The sequence below is a fragment of the Athene noctua genome, chromosome 2 (assembly GCF_965140245.1).
Source record: "Athene noctua chromosome 2, bAthNoc1.hap1.1, whole genome shotgun sequence".
Classification (NCBI taxonomy): Eukaryota; Metazoa; Chordata; class Aves; order Strigiformes; family Strigidae; genus Athene; species Athene noctua.
This window is the reverse complement of record NC_134038.1, coordinates 67,530,914-67,547,662: the sequence shown is the minus strand read 5'-3', so window position 1 is coordinate 67,547,662 and position 16,749 is coordinate 67,530,914. Positions and strand designations below refer to the sequence as shown.

Sequence of the window (16,749 nt, the reverse complement as noted above, 5' to 3'; positions counted from 1 at the left end):
CCTGTTGGGTAAGAGTAGTCCCAAATGATTTTAGGAAGCGAAAAATTTTTGCAAAGGCAAAAATATGAAACATCAAGATCTCCAGTCAAAGACTGCCTGGCAGTCTTTCTCACAACAGTTAGGAGCCTCAAGGATTTCCATTAATATTACAAGCTAAGTATAAACTACCTGAAGTTCAGTTTTGACTGTGCACAGTCCTTGCTTCAGAATCAGGCAGCACAATCATAGAAACCAACATGTGCATAAAGAAATTACATATGGGAGACACTTCTTCCTTGCACAACTGTGAAGGTTTGCAAAATGAACTAGGAGTAATGGGATATAGTGGACACTGTAAAGATAAAATGGGATTACCTCTGTCCTTTTAAAATGCAGCCTTCTTGGTGCACATATCATCTTGAATCAGGGTGATTTCCTTGCCAGGACTTTTCTGCTTATAGGTAATTTTAAGAATTTTACCCTTATAATGGGGGCTAAACCTACCATACACCTTTGATTTTTATCTCCTCTCCTGATAGTAATTCACAAAAAGTACCTATAGAGAAAAATTATTTCCTGGTCATACCAGCTTGATTTGTTTAATCTCTGGGAGGGTGTGTCTAACTGCTAGAGTACCAAACTGAGATATGGTGTGCAATTTAAAGAAAAAAACCCTCATATTCACATGCACTGTCTAGCAATAAAAAACAAAGAACAACACGATTCTGTATGTTCTAATGCCAGGTTATTTCGGGGATGTTTTCTTTTACACCGCTGAATGCGATTGGGACAATAAGCCTGTTCTGACATTGAGAGGTTTTTAGTGTGAAGCATCTTTCCCCAGGATTGTTAAACAGAATAGTTGATGATAACTTCACTCTGAGCAAAACAAATGTTCTATAAACCAAGTGGTTTTCATCATGATTAATGATTGTGTATAACTGTCTTTTCAAACCTTTTTTTGTGGTGCCAGTTTTGTCCCTAGCTGCTTTTTTTTTTTAGTGACAATTTTGCTGCTGAGATTTTCAGTTCTTTCCCCTAGAATCTTTTATAAGATTAATTTTTTTCTATAGTATTCCTCAAATACTGAAAAATAGTAAAGAAAAAAAATAGGTATTTAGCATAAGTAATTATCCGTGTTCTTCGCTGTGCCTTAGTCAGGCAAAAACTGTTTCTTCAAGGAGATAAAATTCAGTATTTGTTGTGTGTATGCAACCTCAGGTTCAACAGGCTAAGTGGCTTCTGGTCAGGCGAGTTACTAGCTTTCTTATACAAAAGGCTTTTACTGAAATTTGTTTCATGGTAGATTTTCACGGACTTTTTTTTAAAAAAAACACAAACAAACAAAACGAGGAAATAAAAGGAAATTATGTTCTGTTGGCACTAGGATCTCTGTTTAGCCACTGATAAAAATGAAGCAGTATAGTTAATAAAGTGTAAAGATACATAGCATTTACTAGCAATTTTTTAATACTTCAAAATTATTTCTGTTAAATTATTTCAAAAGAAGTAATACAGCTGTTATCTAGTTTGTTTCCTAGTGCTTTTATTGCGTTGTATTTATTTTTTATCTTTTGATTGTGTTGTTTTAATATTTCTTCTTTTTTGCTGTTGTTTCAGTCCCAGAGATAGTCAGGGAGACCCAAGATCTGATTGAGCGAGGGGAACTTCTGCAAGCTCATCGAAAACTGATGGATTTAGAGTGTTCTCGTGATAACCTGATGTATGAACAGTATCGCATGGACAGCAAAAACACACATGACATGAACCTCATCCATACTTACTTTGGGGATATGCAGAAACTTTCTGAGGAGCTGGCAAAGCAACTTTGGATGGTGGTTCAAAGATCTCTTGTTACAGTCCGTCGAGATCCAACCTTGCTTGTTTCTGTTGTTAGGATAATTGAAAGGGAGGAGAAAATTGACAGGCGCATGTTAGACCGGAAAAAACAAACTGGGTTCATACCTCCTGGCAGACCAAAGAAGTGGAAAGAAAAAATGTTCAACATTTTGGAAAGAACTGTGAGCACACGAATTGAAGGCACTCAAGCAGATACTAGAGAATCTGACAAAATGTGGCTTGTTCGCCATCTAGAAATCATACGTAAATATGTCCTTGATGACCTCCTCGTGGCTAAAACCCTTCTGGATCAGTGTTTTCCTCCACAGTATGACATTTTCAACAAATTGTTAAACATGTACCATCAGGCTTTGTCCACCCGCATGCAAGAGCTTGCTGCAGAGGATCTGGAAGCAAATGAGATTGTTAGCCTTCTCACTTGGGTTTTGAATACATACAAAAGGTAAGATCCCCTTGTCATTTCTCTTAGCAGTAGTTAAGTATACAAAACACAGTTTATGTGCTAATATTTGCATGTCTATTAACATACAAGAACTAAAACCAAAAGAGGAATAATTGTGAAGACCTTGCTGGGTTGATATTTGTTATGCATTTTACTTTTTAGGAAAGGCTATTTCAAATTTGCTTGAGTTTTCTAATATGTGATTTTTTTTTAATTTTTTTTTTTTTAGTAGCTTTGTAAGCTTAAAGTTTTAATGCAGTTAAAGACCTGCTTGAAGCTACAGTCACCATGTATTTGCATGCCAGTTTGGTGAAATGTTGGGAAAAGCAGAGGAGACTAAGAGCTCGTGTGTGAAACAAAATGTTTGTTGTTGGCCACAGCCCTAGAAGATTTGTATGGTTATAAACTTTCTGTTGTTCTTTTTCACAGGGGTTGAGACTGTTTCAGTGTTGCTTCACTACAGTTAAAAGAATGTAGTAACTTCCTTGAGGTTTTCTCTCAGAACTGTGTAGTGATTTATTTATTTAGAAGAATTCCTGCTTACAGGTTGCCTCCTGTGATGATGTTAAACTTTTGAGTGGATAACTTAAGCATTATGTCTTTTTTTTTTTTTTTTTCATCCTCCGGATAGAAACAGCTCAAGTGGCAACCGTTTAGTTTGTGCTGGCATGTAGTTACTAGGGCAACTGATTTGTTTGGGAAGAAGTAATGCTAGCCTTTCTGTGGCTCGTGACAGTGATTCTGTTCTCAATAGCTGGCATAGGCCCAGAGTGTGCACTGTGTACACTTTTGCTGTCTTCAATTGTTCGATCTCACTAGTCAACAGATTGGATGCTTCATAGATTTAGAGTATAATACCATAAAGCAAATAGGTGGGAGATAATACTGTTCTGCAGAATTTTTATAACCAGCTTTAAGACTCATTTTCTGTTTAGAACTCTGTGCTTTGCTCTACACTGTTCCTTGCAAGCAAGAAGAGCAGAACTTCACAATCGGGAGTACCCACTAATGCATACTTAAATATCTGTGCAGTTGCTCATAAGGGTACAGCTACTGATGAGTTACAGGATCTGAGTTCATTGGCCTTTTCTTCTTTGTTAATAGAAGGCCAGAGGAGTAACTCCACAATGAATGATAATCAGAAATATGTCAATCCCTCTACCTACAGGGGTATGGCCTAGGTGCCCAGTTTCTTCATTTATGTCCTGGGGCTGATACTCCAGAGAGACAATTCTTGGTCTTAAAATTGCCCTCCCCTCAGGAAGTAGAGCAGATTGCTATTCAGTTAGACAATTCAAAGCTAAAAATCTCTCAATCCATGTATTCTGTCGTAGGAAAGGCAAAGGGAGGGAGCAAAGCTAGCACTGCGTTTATTTACAAAGCAAACAAACAAATCAAAAAGGGATCATACCTGCTAAAGCAGATTATGTGGCCTTTAGCACCTGGTGGCAAGATCTTGGAAAGGAAGTGAAACAGTGAGAGGGATAGATAGGAAAATTAGAGGAAATATCTCGGGAAGAAATTAAGGCTTTGAGTTTCTATTCTAAAAAGAAATCTGAGAGGGCAGTACAGTAAGCATACTCTTGTAGTTTGTCATCCTTTTTACGAGAGTTTATTGTAATTAGCTGTTCTTCATGTTTGTAGTGGACAGTGGAAGGAGTAGTCAGTTCAGGCTTGTGAGTGAGAAAAGTGCTCAGGAAGGATACTTGGAGAGCTTACCGAATCTCAGTCACTGAACATCTCTTAACAATACAATAAACAGTTCTCTATAGGGATATGTGTATTATAAGCTGTGAAGGAGGACGGCCTACATGACATCATGAGACTTGTGTTTCTGTGATATTTCATCATCTGTTCGATGCTTGAAAAATAGGTTCTAAATTGTTCTTCATTCCTTATTCATTTCTGTGGGACACTGTATGGTGGAAAACAGTTTTGTCCTTTCCAACTTTTCTCTACTTTATTAAATGTAATTGAGCATGAGAGGGAACATATAAGTCTGTATTTATATTTTTGTATTACATCTGCACTTTAAAACCAGCTGAGAAAATACTGACCAATTAAGAGATGTGTTGAGGGGGTTTTCTATGTAATGAATTGATAAGAAAGCTATGCATAGCTTCTGTTTATAGTATTTGAAAGATAGGAATTTTAAAATAATCTACTTTACTAGGGCATGTCTCGAAAGCTGGTTTTAGAACTGTATTCAGCTCATAGCTGAGAAATAACATGATGCTCCGTGTGGAATAATAGCCTTTAATACCTGAGCGGGATGCAGATTTACTGTGCTAGATGTATTTCTGGTTCATATTTAAGTCAGTGAGAGCTTTGGAAAGATACTGCTATTACTAAACTTGTATTGGCTTAGGACCAGGACTCTAATCTGAGTTTTAGGAATTTAAGTTATGTAAGATTCTGATGCCTATATTCATAACATCATTTTATCAGATAGTGATCAAGTGTTGACAAAACTGATAGGAGAGTTCATTAACATTGTTATAGATGTCAACAGTCTTCCCTCAAAGGAATGTTGCTATGTATCTAGCTGGATGTTGTCTCTAGATCAAATACCCTTTTTTTATAAGACAGAGCAGGACTGGTGGCTGTTACAGATGAAAATATTAACATGGCAATGATTTGGCAGCAAATCAAGATTTATTAATGAGTAGCAGCACTTAATCATTAACCAACTCAAGGATTTACAAAATATTGTAGGAAAATGTTATGACTAAAATAGCGACTTAATTACAGATTCAAAAATTGCAAGATTCACACTAACTTACTATAAAGTATCCTACATTTATATATATGTACATTCATAAACACAAGACGTGCAAACACAGACAGACAGAAGTATTTGGATTCAGGGAAATATGTATGTACCCACACTCATGAAAATAACTGTATGTACCCAAACACATTGGTAGGTAGAGGGGTGGGTGAAAGAGAAGTTAGGCAACAGTTAAAATTTCCCTCTTCTTGCATTGTGAGTGTTTACTCTAAACTCATCATCATTCCTCAACAGGCAATAATTGAGACTTGAGGGGGCTGACTTCACCCTGGCCCTCTGTTGGCTTTGACAGCAGACGGTACCTTGAGGAGTTGACATCTGAGAGGTGTCCCAGCTCAGGGGAAATGCTGGTCACAGGCCTGCTGCAGTCCAGGAGAGCTCACAGGGTCTCACTCAGGATCACTGTTTATAGCGTCCAAGATAATTGACTTTCGTTGGGTACTTTTCCACTCCGGCCCAGCTCGAGTGATGAAATATTCTGGTGTTTTTCACCAGCTGCACAGGCTAAGAACATGATGGAAGTACAGTTCTGTTATTGTCATCCCTTGCCACGTCCCAGGTGCAGGTGTACCAGGTACAGGTGTACCAGGCTGTCAGGAGGTGATGGACTGTTACAGCTGTTCCCAAGCCACAAGAAGAGCAGGAGCGAGGCTCATCAAAGGGGCACCTTAACGTGCCAATTCACTGCCATTTGCAGTCCGTACGTTGGTGGGTTGGTGCGTGGCCCAGGAGGGGGTAGAAATCGCAATGAGTGGCCCAACAAGGAGGTGAGGGAGGAATTGCACACCACAGTGGCAAGACTGGCACAGGAGATAAAATAGAAGTCTTCTAAAGTGTTATTTTCCAGATAACACAATTCTGGTTGAAATTCCAACTTGATTATAAACTTCCTGTTGAAGGGAAGTAACTCTCCCCTATGGTTAGAAGTCTCCTGATGCTTCTAAGAGGCTTGTCTTATCAATTCCTTTCCTCCAGACACTTGAGTTGTGACAATCCAGAAAGAGAACTTGAATATAGGAAGAATTTTTGTCTTTGGGGGCTAGAGGGAGGAGCCTGTGATTTTTGTTTTGGGGTTTCAGTTGATAAGCTTTGAGAAAGGTATGATGTCTCTGTGGCCTTGTGAAGTAGAGATAGTGATGATATGATGAGGCTATATTTTTCTAATATGGCATAGTGCCATAAACAGCTTCTCACATTCCCCCTGAATAAGTCTAGAGCAGGTCCTGCTATGATGTGTATTCTTTATCTAAACACCAAGGGAATGAAATTCAGTTTTCTGAATAGGTTGAGCCCCTTAAAATGCCTCTAATCTCTTTTCTTACAGGCTCAGGAAGATGCTACAAATGGAAAGTGTTTCGTTACAGTAGCTTTTATGGTTTAATGACTCCCTGCATGTACCCTGACAACTTTAACTTGCAGAAATATACAAACCAAACACTTGTTTAAGAATTTTTTTTATTTACTATTTGTTTTTAATAGATAACTTATTTATTTAATAACCACTTAAATTAATAACCACTGCAAATATAGAATCTGTGGCTTCTTTCTGAACTAGAAATGGAATGTGATACAATGATTGAATATACTTCCATCAACTGTTAATAAAACACTCTCTGAAGAGTGTGGTTTTGAGTTATTGATTTGTTTGAGCATGAAATATTGAGTTCTTCCTATGTTGTGCTTTGGCATAGCTTTGTTTTTTTGTTTTAGTTACAGAAGCAACTCATTATATAATCTTATAAATTATAGATGCAAAATATCACTGTAATTATTAATTTTTTATAATTCTTTTCCAGATATTTTTGAGGGTTAATCTAGTTTCTAATCCTATAAAATCAGGAATTTTCCTTTGCAAGCAAGTATACCTAATGGTGCTGTTATAATACAGTACCCATGAAGTGCATTTTTTGATTTGGCATGCAGGATGCCCCCTCTCTTACACTACATGTATTCTCTGCCAATATAGGATGTATTGGTAGATTTTCTTTTAGTATATGTTAGCTTTGATGTGGGTATGATACAAGTGGCACACCAGAAACTCTTTTGAGAAATGCTGAGCAGATAATTTTGCGCTTTTCACTGATCTTTACCATTCTGAAATTCAGAATGTGTAAGTCTGTCTGTTATCACCTCTCAAATTTAAGAGACAGATAAAAATGTCCCCTATTAAGAGGCCACAGGTTGAACCAGTTGACTTTTATCCAGTCTTAAGCAATTGCTAATTCTCATACATAGAAGTTAGAAACACATGAAAGAGTTGAATATTTAAAATGTCTCTAATGTTTTTTTAATATATGCTGGACTATAGCTTTTACATCCTGTTCTTTGTTTTATATAATTTTATTTAGATTCCTTGTAAATCCATGTATTGTTGCAGTTATTAAGAACTTTTTGAAACTTACAGATACTGGAAAATTGCCACTTACAGTGGTCATACAAAAAAAGCTGCATAGTTTTAAACTTTTCTCTTTTTTCTTTTTTTTTACTAATCTGCAATGTCTTTTTTTTTGTCTCTAAACTTAGTACAGAGATGATGGGAAATTCAGAACTGTCTCCTGAAGTGGATGTAAATTCTCTGAATCCTCTGATTTCACAAAATGTAGTAGACCAGCTTCTCAGCAAGTATATGTCAACACTTACTGTGAGTATTAATAATGCAAAGACACCTGCGGCTGAGTTTATACCTGCAACAGTGCCTCAGTGGTGTTCCTCCATCAGAGGAAACGTACATGACAAATGTGAACTTGATATCATTACTTTTAGAAATTTTTCCTATACTATGTGTAGGGTTTTTTATGAAGCTATAATCAGATGATTTTACAGATGTAAATCATGACATTTCAAGGAATAATTATGTTTTAAAGACTGTATTAATAATATTTTATTAGAAAAGAAGGAATACCAGTGTTTTTATGTCTAAATTCATAGTGCTAGTATGTTAGGTATTATAATACTTAAAAGCCACTGAATGCAGCTTGGTCCCTATAGTAACTCCATCAACATTTGATATAGATGTGATCTTTTCAAGGTAATCAGGATGTTCATGTTTGCCAATTTGATTCTTTTAACAGTCTTTTTCCTTTCATGCCTGTTGACAGCATCATTTCTTTTTGTGGATGCCATTTCAAGTGCATCTTAAAGACATTGCTTCTTGGCTAGTTTAAGAGTCACTGGAAATTGGTCAACTTCATGGCAAAGGAATCAGTATGTGATTGTCAGGTTTTTAAATGTATTTTTCTTGAAAGATCCATTATTGATTGCCTCTGAGACTGGATATTGGGGTATTTGGAAGAAAAGCAAGTTCAGAGTTCCACTGTTCCATTGAATTCATATTCCTCCTAATTTTAGGAGCTCTGCCAAGCAGAGGAGGAAATTTTTTTGCTTTTTTTGATGTATCAACTAGTAAAGTATGTCCAGCAACAGCAACTACTTTGACTTGATACTTACCACAATAATATGAACTGAAGTTGCCAGTAGAGGCTCTGCTTCACACTAGCTTTACTAGGACTTTTATGCAAGTTTATTTTTCTGCACTTACCTTTAGGACAAAAAAACAGTGGTTTGTTTTCTCAAACTACTTTTGACTTGACTCAGGAAATGCCTTTGAATTATATTTTTTCATCTTAAAAGGGGACAAAATTATCTACGTCATTTTTTCAGAAATGTTTTTTCCTTGCTTACTGAAAAATATTATAGACCTTTATTGTGAGCAAAGCTGCTACTCTGTTAAACAGAGAGTGATTTTTCTTCTGCTGATTTTAACTTTTGGCTGGATCTTCTTTTTAAGGCAGAAAATACTGAAATTGCCTATTTGTTTCACTGGATTCAGCCTGATCTCATTTTCTGCGCATCCCCACTTAAACTTCCAAGTTGTTTCTTTTGACGTTGTGTTTAAACTGTTTATAAATAAAATATAACTAATTCAGTTTGGGTAAATGAAAGTATTTCCTAATTGTGACTATTGACTTAAATATTGATGTTTAAGTATATAAAAATGTCTCATTTTCATAAGAAATAAAATACTAATAGTATTTTTTCCAAGCACTTAAGCTTGAAAAAAATTTCTTGTAAATGATGATCTTAAGATGAAAAATGTTGATGTTCCCTGGGCTGCTGGCTTAAAAGATCAATTAGTCTTTGCAAATCATATCTCATGAGAGCAATTCTATGCTTATGAAGGAAAAAAGATACATTGTTTCATGTAATTGAAGATGGTACTTTCAATACTTAGCAGATACAGCACTTGACAGGCCACTCACAGTAGTCAAAAAGAGAAGAAAATTTCGTGTCTGTGTTTAGTCAACAGCCTTTCTTGTGCAGGAAGACTGTAGAGCTTTCAGTTTCTTCCTTTATTATAGCTGCTGATAGGAGTTTTGACCAAAAGATACTGATTGAATACATCAAAAAATGTAACCATTTTTAAGAAATAAATAAATATACCAATTTGAGACTTTTTGCCTCTTCTCCACGGGCCTGCTGGTCATGTGTAATTTTGTGTGGTAGGGCGCTAGTACACCTGTTACACATTGGAAAGAAGTATGAACCTTTATATTACTAGGGGTTTTAACTAAATGTGAACAAAGTAGAAAACATGCAGAAACCTTCAAACCTTTGAAAACATAGAGGGGTTTTTTTTAGATAGAAATAAAAGAATTCAATTACATACTTAGCAAACACACTGGTCTTTACTACCTACTCTTGCAGATATGTCCATGGTATCTGTGTCATGCAAGTGATCAGAACACTGGCTCAATGTAGGTCTGAAATCAGTTGTTCATAATGTGTTTGCTGTATGACGTGCTTGTTGGCTGTCTTCCCATCCAACTATTGTATCTCCATTGCTATTTTCTGCAGCATTTAAGTTCCAAGACATGTAACTCATTTAATCTAATCCTGGGTTTTTGTCCTCAGTGGTAACAAGCATCAGTTTTCTAAAATGGAGGTAAAAGGAATTACAAGCAGATATGTGCTAATTTTCCTACATTAAATATTACCGTAATTATTTCAGTTGCTGAAAAATTCAGTTTGAAACCTAAAGCCTGAGGCTTTGTAAATGCTTCAAAAGTTAGTAAATACGTTGATTCTGACAAACTGACTTGCTCTTTGTGTTTGGAGCACTCCTCTTCCAAAATGTGCCTAAGCTTTATTCAAACTACATCACTAGTTGACCAGAACTAACGTTTGTCCTTGTCAGTGCAAATTTTGTCTGTGTTACCTGTATCCTTCAGGGATGACAAGAGCGATCAACATTACCTATTACTGTGCTATTTTTCCTTATGAAAGCGGCTGCTCTTCCAAATATTGTAGTGGGGATGGTTCTGTTAAATTAAATCTTTTCTTTTTCTTGGTTGCTTTATTTAATGTAGTCTAACATCATTGGCTGGCTTCGAAAAGCGCTGGAGACAGATAAAAAAGACTGGATAAAAGAAACTGAACCAGAAGCAGATCAAGATGGGTACTATCAGACTACACTTCCAGCTATTGTTTTTCAGGTATAAGAGAACTTGGTTGTTCTAGAAAATCTACAGAAGCAGTACATGTATTTAAGGGAATGGAAAGACAGGAGGTGGAAACCAAACCGTTTGGAATTCCATTGTTTCTATGTCTATTGAAGTATAGTTTGTTGTTTTTTTTTTCCTGTAGAGTTGTTGGAGGAGTTGTTTCTTTTGAGGTTTTTATTTACCTTTTTCATTTTAACACTTAGACTTATACTTTTTATGTGTAGATTAGAAACATATTTTTCCCAGCCTATTCAGTTGATATCTCTATTTGGTTAAGTGCTTTTACTTAGGTCTCTCCATGTAAATCTGTAGTATAAGCCTACTAGATGAGGTGTAATACAGTTATTAGAATATTGTTTATTAATATCGTGCTGAGGTAGTTAGGCATGTATTTCTTCATATAAATTATTCATTATGCAAACACCTTAATACGGGAAAGAAAAGATCTGTTGAAGATCAAAAATGTTATGGTTTAAACACTACAGTAAGCATCAATGCCTGTCCAGGTTATTAAATAGCCTCAAAACAGAAATGATAAGGCTTTAAAGAAAAAAAAAAAAAAGCACAAAAAACCTGCACCACCTTGTTGTTGGTAGTAGAAATGGAAAGTTTTTTAAGTGATCTTTATCAGCCAGAAAAAATGTCAGCTTATTATGCTCATTTTCTAATTTTTCTTTACAAATACTGTGTTAGGTACCTTCAATTAAAGCTTATCTTAGTCTCTTCTTCCTGTGTTTGTTTCCCACTTTATTTTTTTCCCTGACTTATACCAGGATTTTTGCTACATTCTTTCACATTTTATTAGCGCCAAGGTTGACTTCATCAAATCCTTTTCAGAAGGTGTGTGATGTCAAAGAAGCTGGTGACTTATTGTCTCTAGAGTTGTGTTGTTGAAGGCTGCAGTGTTTAGATCCATGTAACAGTGAAAAACAGTGAAACTTTCAAAATAATCTCAGCATAAAAGCAGCTCACCTGGCTTTGTACCCTTTCTTTCCAGTCCCCCTTTTCTCAAACACAGTTCCCTATAGGTCACCTAGATCTTGTGCCTAGTAGTGTTTCTACAGTTTAGGGGTCCCTTCTACTTCACTACTGTGAATTTATTACTTTCATATATGTGGAAAGCAAAGGAATTCAAGTTGTAAGGTTTATCATTACTAGCTGCAGAAGCTGACCCAAGAACTTTGATCCACTGTAAAGCTGAATTCCTACTGAATTAGAAAATGAAGCACTCTTTTGCTGAAGAGAGAATGCAGATAAGCTTTTCAGTATCAGGAGAAAACTGCAGCATATATTAATGGTTGTCAGTAATTTCTTAATTACACTTACGGTTTAGACAGCAGCAGCAGTTGTGTGGGCTTGCTTTTTAAAAAAAAAAAACCAACAAACAACCAAACAAAAAACCAACAAACCGAGACAAAAAGCATATGTAGAGGTGGTGCTAGTGAGTCTCCAGCAAGGTAGGAGTTTTGTCTTTGGTTTAGCCTTGATAGAGACCTCTCTTTGTAACTAAACTATTTTTAACTTAGATGTTTGAGCAGAATCTTCAAGTGGCTGCTCAGATAAATGAAGATTTGAAAACAAAGGTACTTCTTCTGTGTCTTCAACAAATGAATTCATTTCTAACCAGGTAACATACTTTTTAAAATAGAAATGTTTTATTCTGCCTCAGCCTTTCTTTGTTCCTACAATTCCAATACTTGTTTTTCCTGTCGATGTTTCTTTATTTCTTTGTTTTTCTCTTATTACATCCATGCCAAGCAAGCTTTTCTTCCCTTTTCTGTTCTTGCTTTCTTCCTCCCTTCCCCAGTTTCACCACAGTTCTTCTGTGCTGCTGAGTGGCACTTCCAGTTCCTCTCTGCAAATGGATCTAATTTTTGGATTCAGTTCCACTTCCTTTATATCTCAAATTTATATCTCTTTCTCATAAGGAAGACAGAGAACACCTCCTTGGCTGGCTTCTGCCCAGAACAGAGAGACTAAACATCACCTGAGCAACAAGCCCTTTATAAAATACTTCTAAATACCTGACAGGCCCTTGTGGAGCAGTTGGTCCTACAGGTTTACTTATGTTATTACAGATTTCTGTCTGTTTAATGCCATTCCTTATTCGCAGGTACAAAGATGAAGCACAGTTGTATAAAGAAGAGCATCTTAAAAATCGTCAGTATCCTCAGTGCTATGTTCAGTACATGATTGCAGTCATCAACAACTGTCAAACCTTTAAGTAAGTCTTCATGTTCTTGCAGCAATTGTGAGAAAAAATAAGTATTGATATTTCACTTGTAATACTGCGTGTTCTCAGGACCTTCTCAGAACCCCTCTACAAAGAGGGTTTCAGTTAAGATAGCTGACTAAACAAAGCCAACAAGTTTAAATATATTACTGGTTTAAGAAGCAGATATTGTGATTGCTCTTGCATTTGGCAAGCCAAGCCATTGCCCCTCACCGGTGAAAATCGACTTCTTATTGCAAGAATTTCATTGCCAAAGAAAAACTTATTTTCAACTTTCAGAATTTGAAAAAGTCGTTTCAGTTAGTTTGTCTGGGACCTGCCATCTTCTCTTACATTTGATCTCCCACAGTTCACCTTCAAGCAGTGTGGTCAAGGTGAACTTAACTGGAGAAAAGTAAAGATAGAGCTTGCTCTATTAAGAAAATCAAAATAAGAGAAAGAAATCCTTGTTACTCGTGTTTCAGTGATCAGCAATCCAACCCCAAGTTCATCTATATCTGCTGCAATTCAAGTCTACAGATCAGCAGTAGTTTGTTTCAGCATACAAGTAGTCTAGGTTGAGCGCTCTAAAATCATGCCTGAGAGTAAATGAAGGTTTCCAAAGCAAGCAGCAGGCATTTTTTTCCCTTGCAAAAATAAAACTGTCTAGTATGTCTGTTCCTGTGTGTGCACTCGAAAATTTACTAGCAATGCAATTGTGCATCAGTGGATGATGAAAAGCATTGTTATTTGTCACAGAGAATCTATAATCAGTCTGAAAAGAAAATACTTGAAAATTGAAATGGAAGACACGTTGTCAAGCAGTCATACAAGCATGGATGCAACTTTAGACATCATTGCCAAAGAAGGATGCTCTAGCCTGCTAGATGAAGTCTTCATGGATTTAGAGGTTAGAACTGGTTTTCCTCAAAAGAATAGACGTATTATTATATAAGGAAAAATAATTCAGGAATGAAGTAGTTGTTTAGCAATCAAAAGGCTTCATATGTTTTATGTGTGGTGTACTAGCAAAATGCCAGTAAACATCAGCATTATTCTTCACTGGTATAGTTTTCATGTAGGAAACTGAAAAGTAGCTTAATACATTTCACAGGATGACTTCAGGCAGGTGCTTTGTATATAGTGAATATTTTCAAGCAGATTGTACTTAGTCTTAAGTAGTTGAGTTTCAAGAATTACTTGGAAAACTGCTGATATTAAGTTATCGTTGTACAGGTGCAGTACACCTATAATTAAGATATTTAATTGACTCTAAAGGTGGCCCCTTTCTGACTGATAAATTGCCGCGTTTAAGAATTCTAGCTTCTTGTATAGAATCAAGAAAAAAGTAATTCTTTTTATTACTAAAAAGAAATTGGAAGTATGGAAAGGGAGGCAGGGAAGTGAGAGAAATAGCAGAGGTGAAGAAAGGTGCTCTGGGGCTTTAGATTTGCAATAATATTTTGAACTAATGTAAACACCTTGAATGACTCGCATTAGGAACGATGTGGGAGAACGATGTGGGAGCAGCATTTATTTTAAACTTGGAGCTCTTAAGCAAAACCTTTATTTCTTATTAACTATGCTTACTGATTATGAGAAGAGACTCCATTTACTATAATGACCATTCTTTGAAATTCATTAACCTCAAGCTTCATTTCACTATTATCTTTATAAAATACTGTGCTCTAATATGTAAAGAATTTTTCCTCTGTGGAGAATAAAGCAAGATGTGTATGTAGATGTAGAGAATCCTGGAATTATTTATTATGGGGTTCTGGGAAAGGAGTAAAGTGTATATGCACAGGAAGTTCGTGGGGCCGTCAAAGAGCAACGGCTGAGTAGCCAGTAGCAGTTCAAGAAATCAAGCATGAAGTTACATTTTCACAACAGTTTAAAAGTGCATCATATTTAAAATTGGAATCATCAGCTCTTACGCCAATTTTGTCCTTGGACCTTAATTTTTTATTTAGCATAAAAATTTAAATAGAGAATGTAATCAAGTATTTTAGAGAACTCCTTTTGAAACAAGTGCTAAGGTTAGTACAGTTGGTTTACGTATCATACCCAGTGTGTACGTCAGGGTAGCACTCTGGTAACTCATTCTGATAACTGATCACATTATTATCCTACACTAACTGGTTATTCCTTTTGAAGGAGTGTAGTTTAGAAATGTATGGCACTTAAAATTGTCTCCTGTATTTTTGTAACTGCACTGATATGGTGAAAGTGTCAAAATTTTGTTCTGTTCAATTGTTTGTTGCCTTCTCAGCCACATCTCAATGAGCTGATGACAAAGAAGTGGTTGATGGGGTCTAATGCAGTGGGGACTATCTGTGTCACTGTAGAGGATTATTTCAATGACTTTGCAAGAATAAAAAAACCTTATAAAAAGGTAGGTGGAAAATGTTCTGTGATGCTTGCTAATGTACTGCATATCATGTTGGTTTGGAGTTTCTGAACACTGAATGGAATTCAAAATTGGAATACAGAAATCGCAACTGATTTATCACTGGAAATGAAAATATGTTCATAATCACATTCCATAAGTCTGAATCTAATATTTCTCTCTTACCTTTTTAGTTCACAGCCATACAGTATTGTCAAAGACAGATCAGAGTCGCAGGATTTAGTCTAGAACATGTACTGGCATGTTACTAGATTGTTTTCTTGCCAGCTTGTACTTTTCTACCTCTCAGAAGTTTGTAGTCCAATAAAATTAGCTTTTCTGAAACTAGTTTTGATGGCCTGTAATAACTTTTTGTAAATGCACATTCTGTAATTCCTAGTTTTAATATGTACAATGAGGCATATTTAAATTGGTGCCATTAGGTTTAACAAATGCATAACTCATGTTTAAAGTGCTGTTATAGTAGCATAATGTGCTAGGTTAGGTAGTCTTTTGGGATTTTTTGTCGTCTGTCAAAGAATATCTGCTTTTCTCTATTATCCTTTAATCTTTAGTATTATTGTACTTGGTTTTATCCTTTGAAGTCAATTTTGTGCAGTTAAGATAGCATGTCTTAAATGATTCCCTAAGATTTAGGAAATATTTGAAGCTAGCAAGATCAGGATTTAGATGAGGTCTTTGAACAAATGCTTACTGAGTAGAAGTGCTTAAAAGTCTCAAAATCATACACTTAAGTCTTTCTTTATCTCTTTAAGAGTTAAGGTTGAGGGGACATCAAAGTACATTCAGTATTTGCAGGCCCTGGTGGCCTTACTGCGTAAGTGAATAACCAGAAAAAGTACACAAAAGAAGTTAGTTTAGACCCAGAATTAGTCTGTATCCATGGAACAGCTTTCTGTCCCAAATTTGGTTTGTTACTGTGAGGTACTAGCACTTGGCATGAGTTTCTTTAAATGTTAATACCAGTCCCTGCAATCACATGTGTTTCATCATGTAGCACTTATTGCCAGCTTATGGGAAAGATGATGACAAACATATTTTTTGGCATTCATCCTACCTGCTACTCCACTGTCTCCCAACACAAAAAAAAATCTCCCACACAAGACACCATATGTTCTAGCACTGGATGCGATGTGCTTTTGTTTCCCTGGTTTGGGATGGGCTTTTTTATCTGGTTTTAAAATATTCTCAGTTAACCCTGTTTTGAAAATCCAGTTTTTAAAAGCCCCGTGAACAGAGCACCTGCAAAAAGGCTGTAGCCCAATGGGAAGGACACTGTTCTGGAACAGGGGGGATCTGGGTCTTACAGTCATTCTGCTTTGCTGCTTCCCTCCTGTGTAAAGCGTATGCCCCATCATCGCACAGTTGGCTCTTCTTGAGTGTTGTTCTTCTCAGTTTTAGTAGAGCTGTTCTTCACTTTTCAGTGGGATGGGGCATACTTGTCAGTCTCCCAGTCTATTCTGTGACATTAATTTTCCTCTGTGTCATTGGCATCAATTGCAAGACAAGCCATACCTGAACAACTGATAAACTCTGGTATTTCTGCAGAGTCTT

The 16,749-nt window shown here is 36.3% G+C and overlaps 1 protein-coding gene across 2 annotated transcripts in view; it reads left to right on the top strand.

Annotated features, from left to right (window-relative positions):
- Nucleotides 1-16,749, top strand: part of EXOC3 (exocyst complex component 3) — a 28,639-nt gene that overhangs the window by 7,868 nt on the left and 4,022 nt on the right. For both annotated transcript variants that reach the window (XM_074899368.1, XM_074899369.1), the window contains exons 4-10: nt 1,600-2,281; nt 7,596-7,713; nt 10,439-10,564; nt 12,100-12,200; nt 12,687-12,797; nt 13,545-13,695; nt 15,058-15,180. In XM_074899368.1, coding sequence (XP_074755469.1) covers nt 1,600-2,281; nt 7,596-7,713; nt 10,439-10,564; nt 12,100-12,200; nt 12,687-12,797; nt 13,545-13,695; nt 15,058-15,180 — 1,412 coding nt within the window. The remainder of the gene's footprint in view (nt 1-1,599; nt 2,282-7,595; nt 7,714-10,438; nt 10,565-12,099; nt 12,201-12,686; nt 12,798-13,544; nt 13,696-15,057; nt 15,181-16,749) is intronic.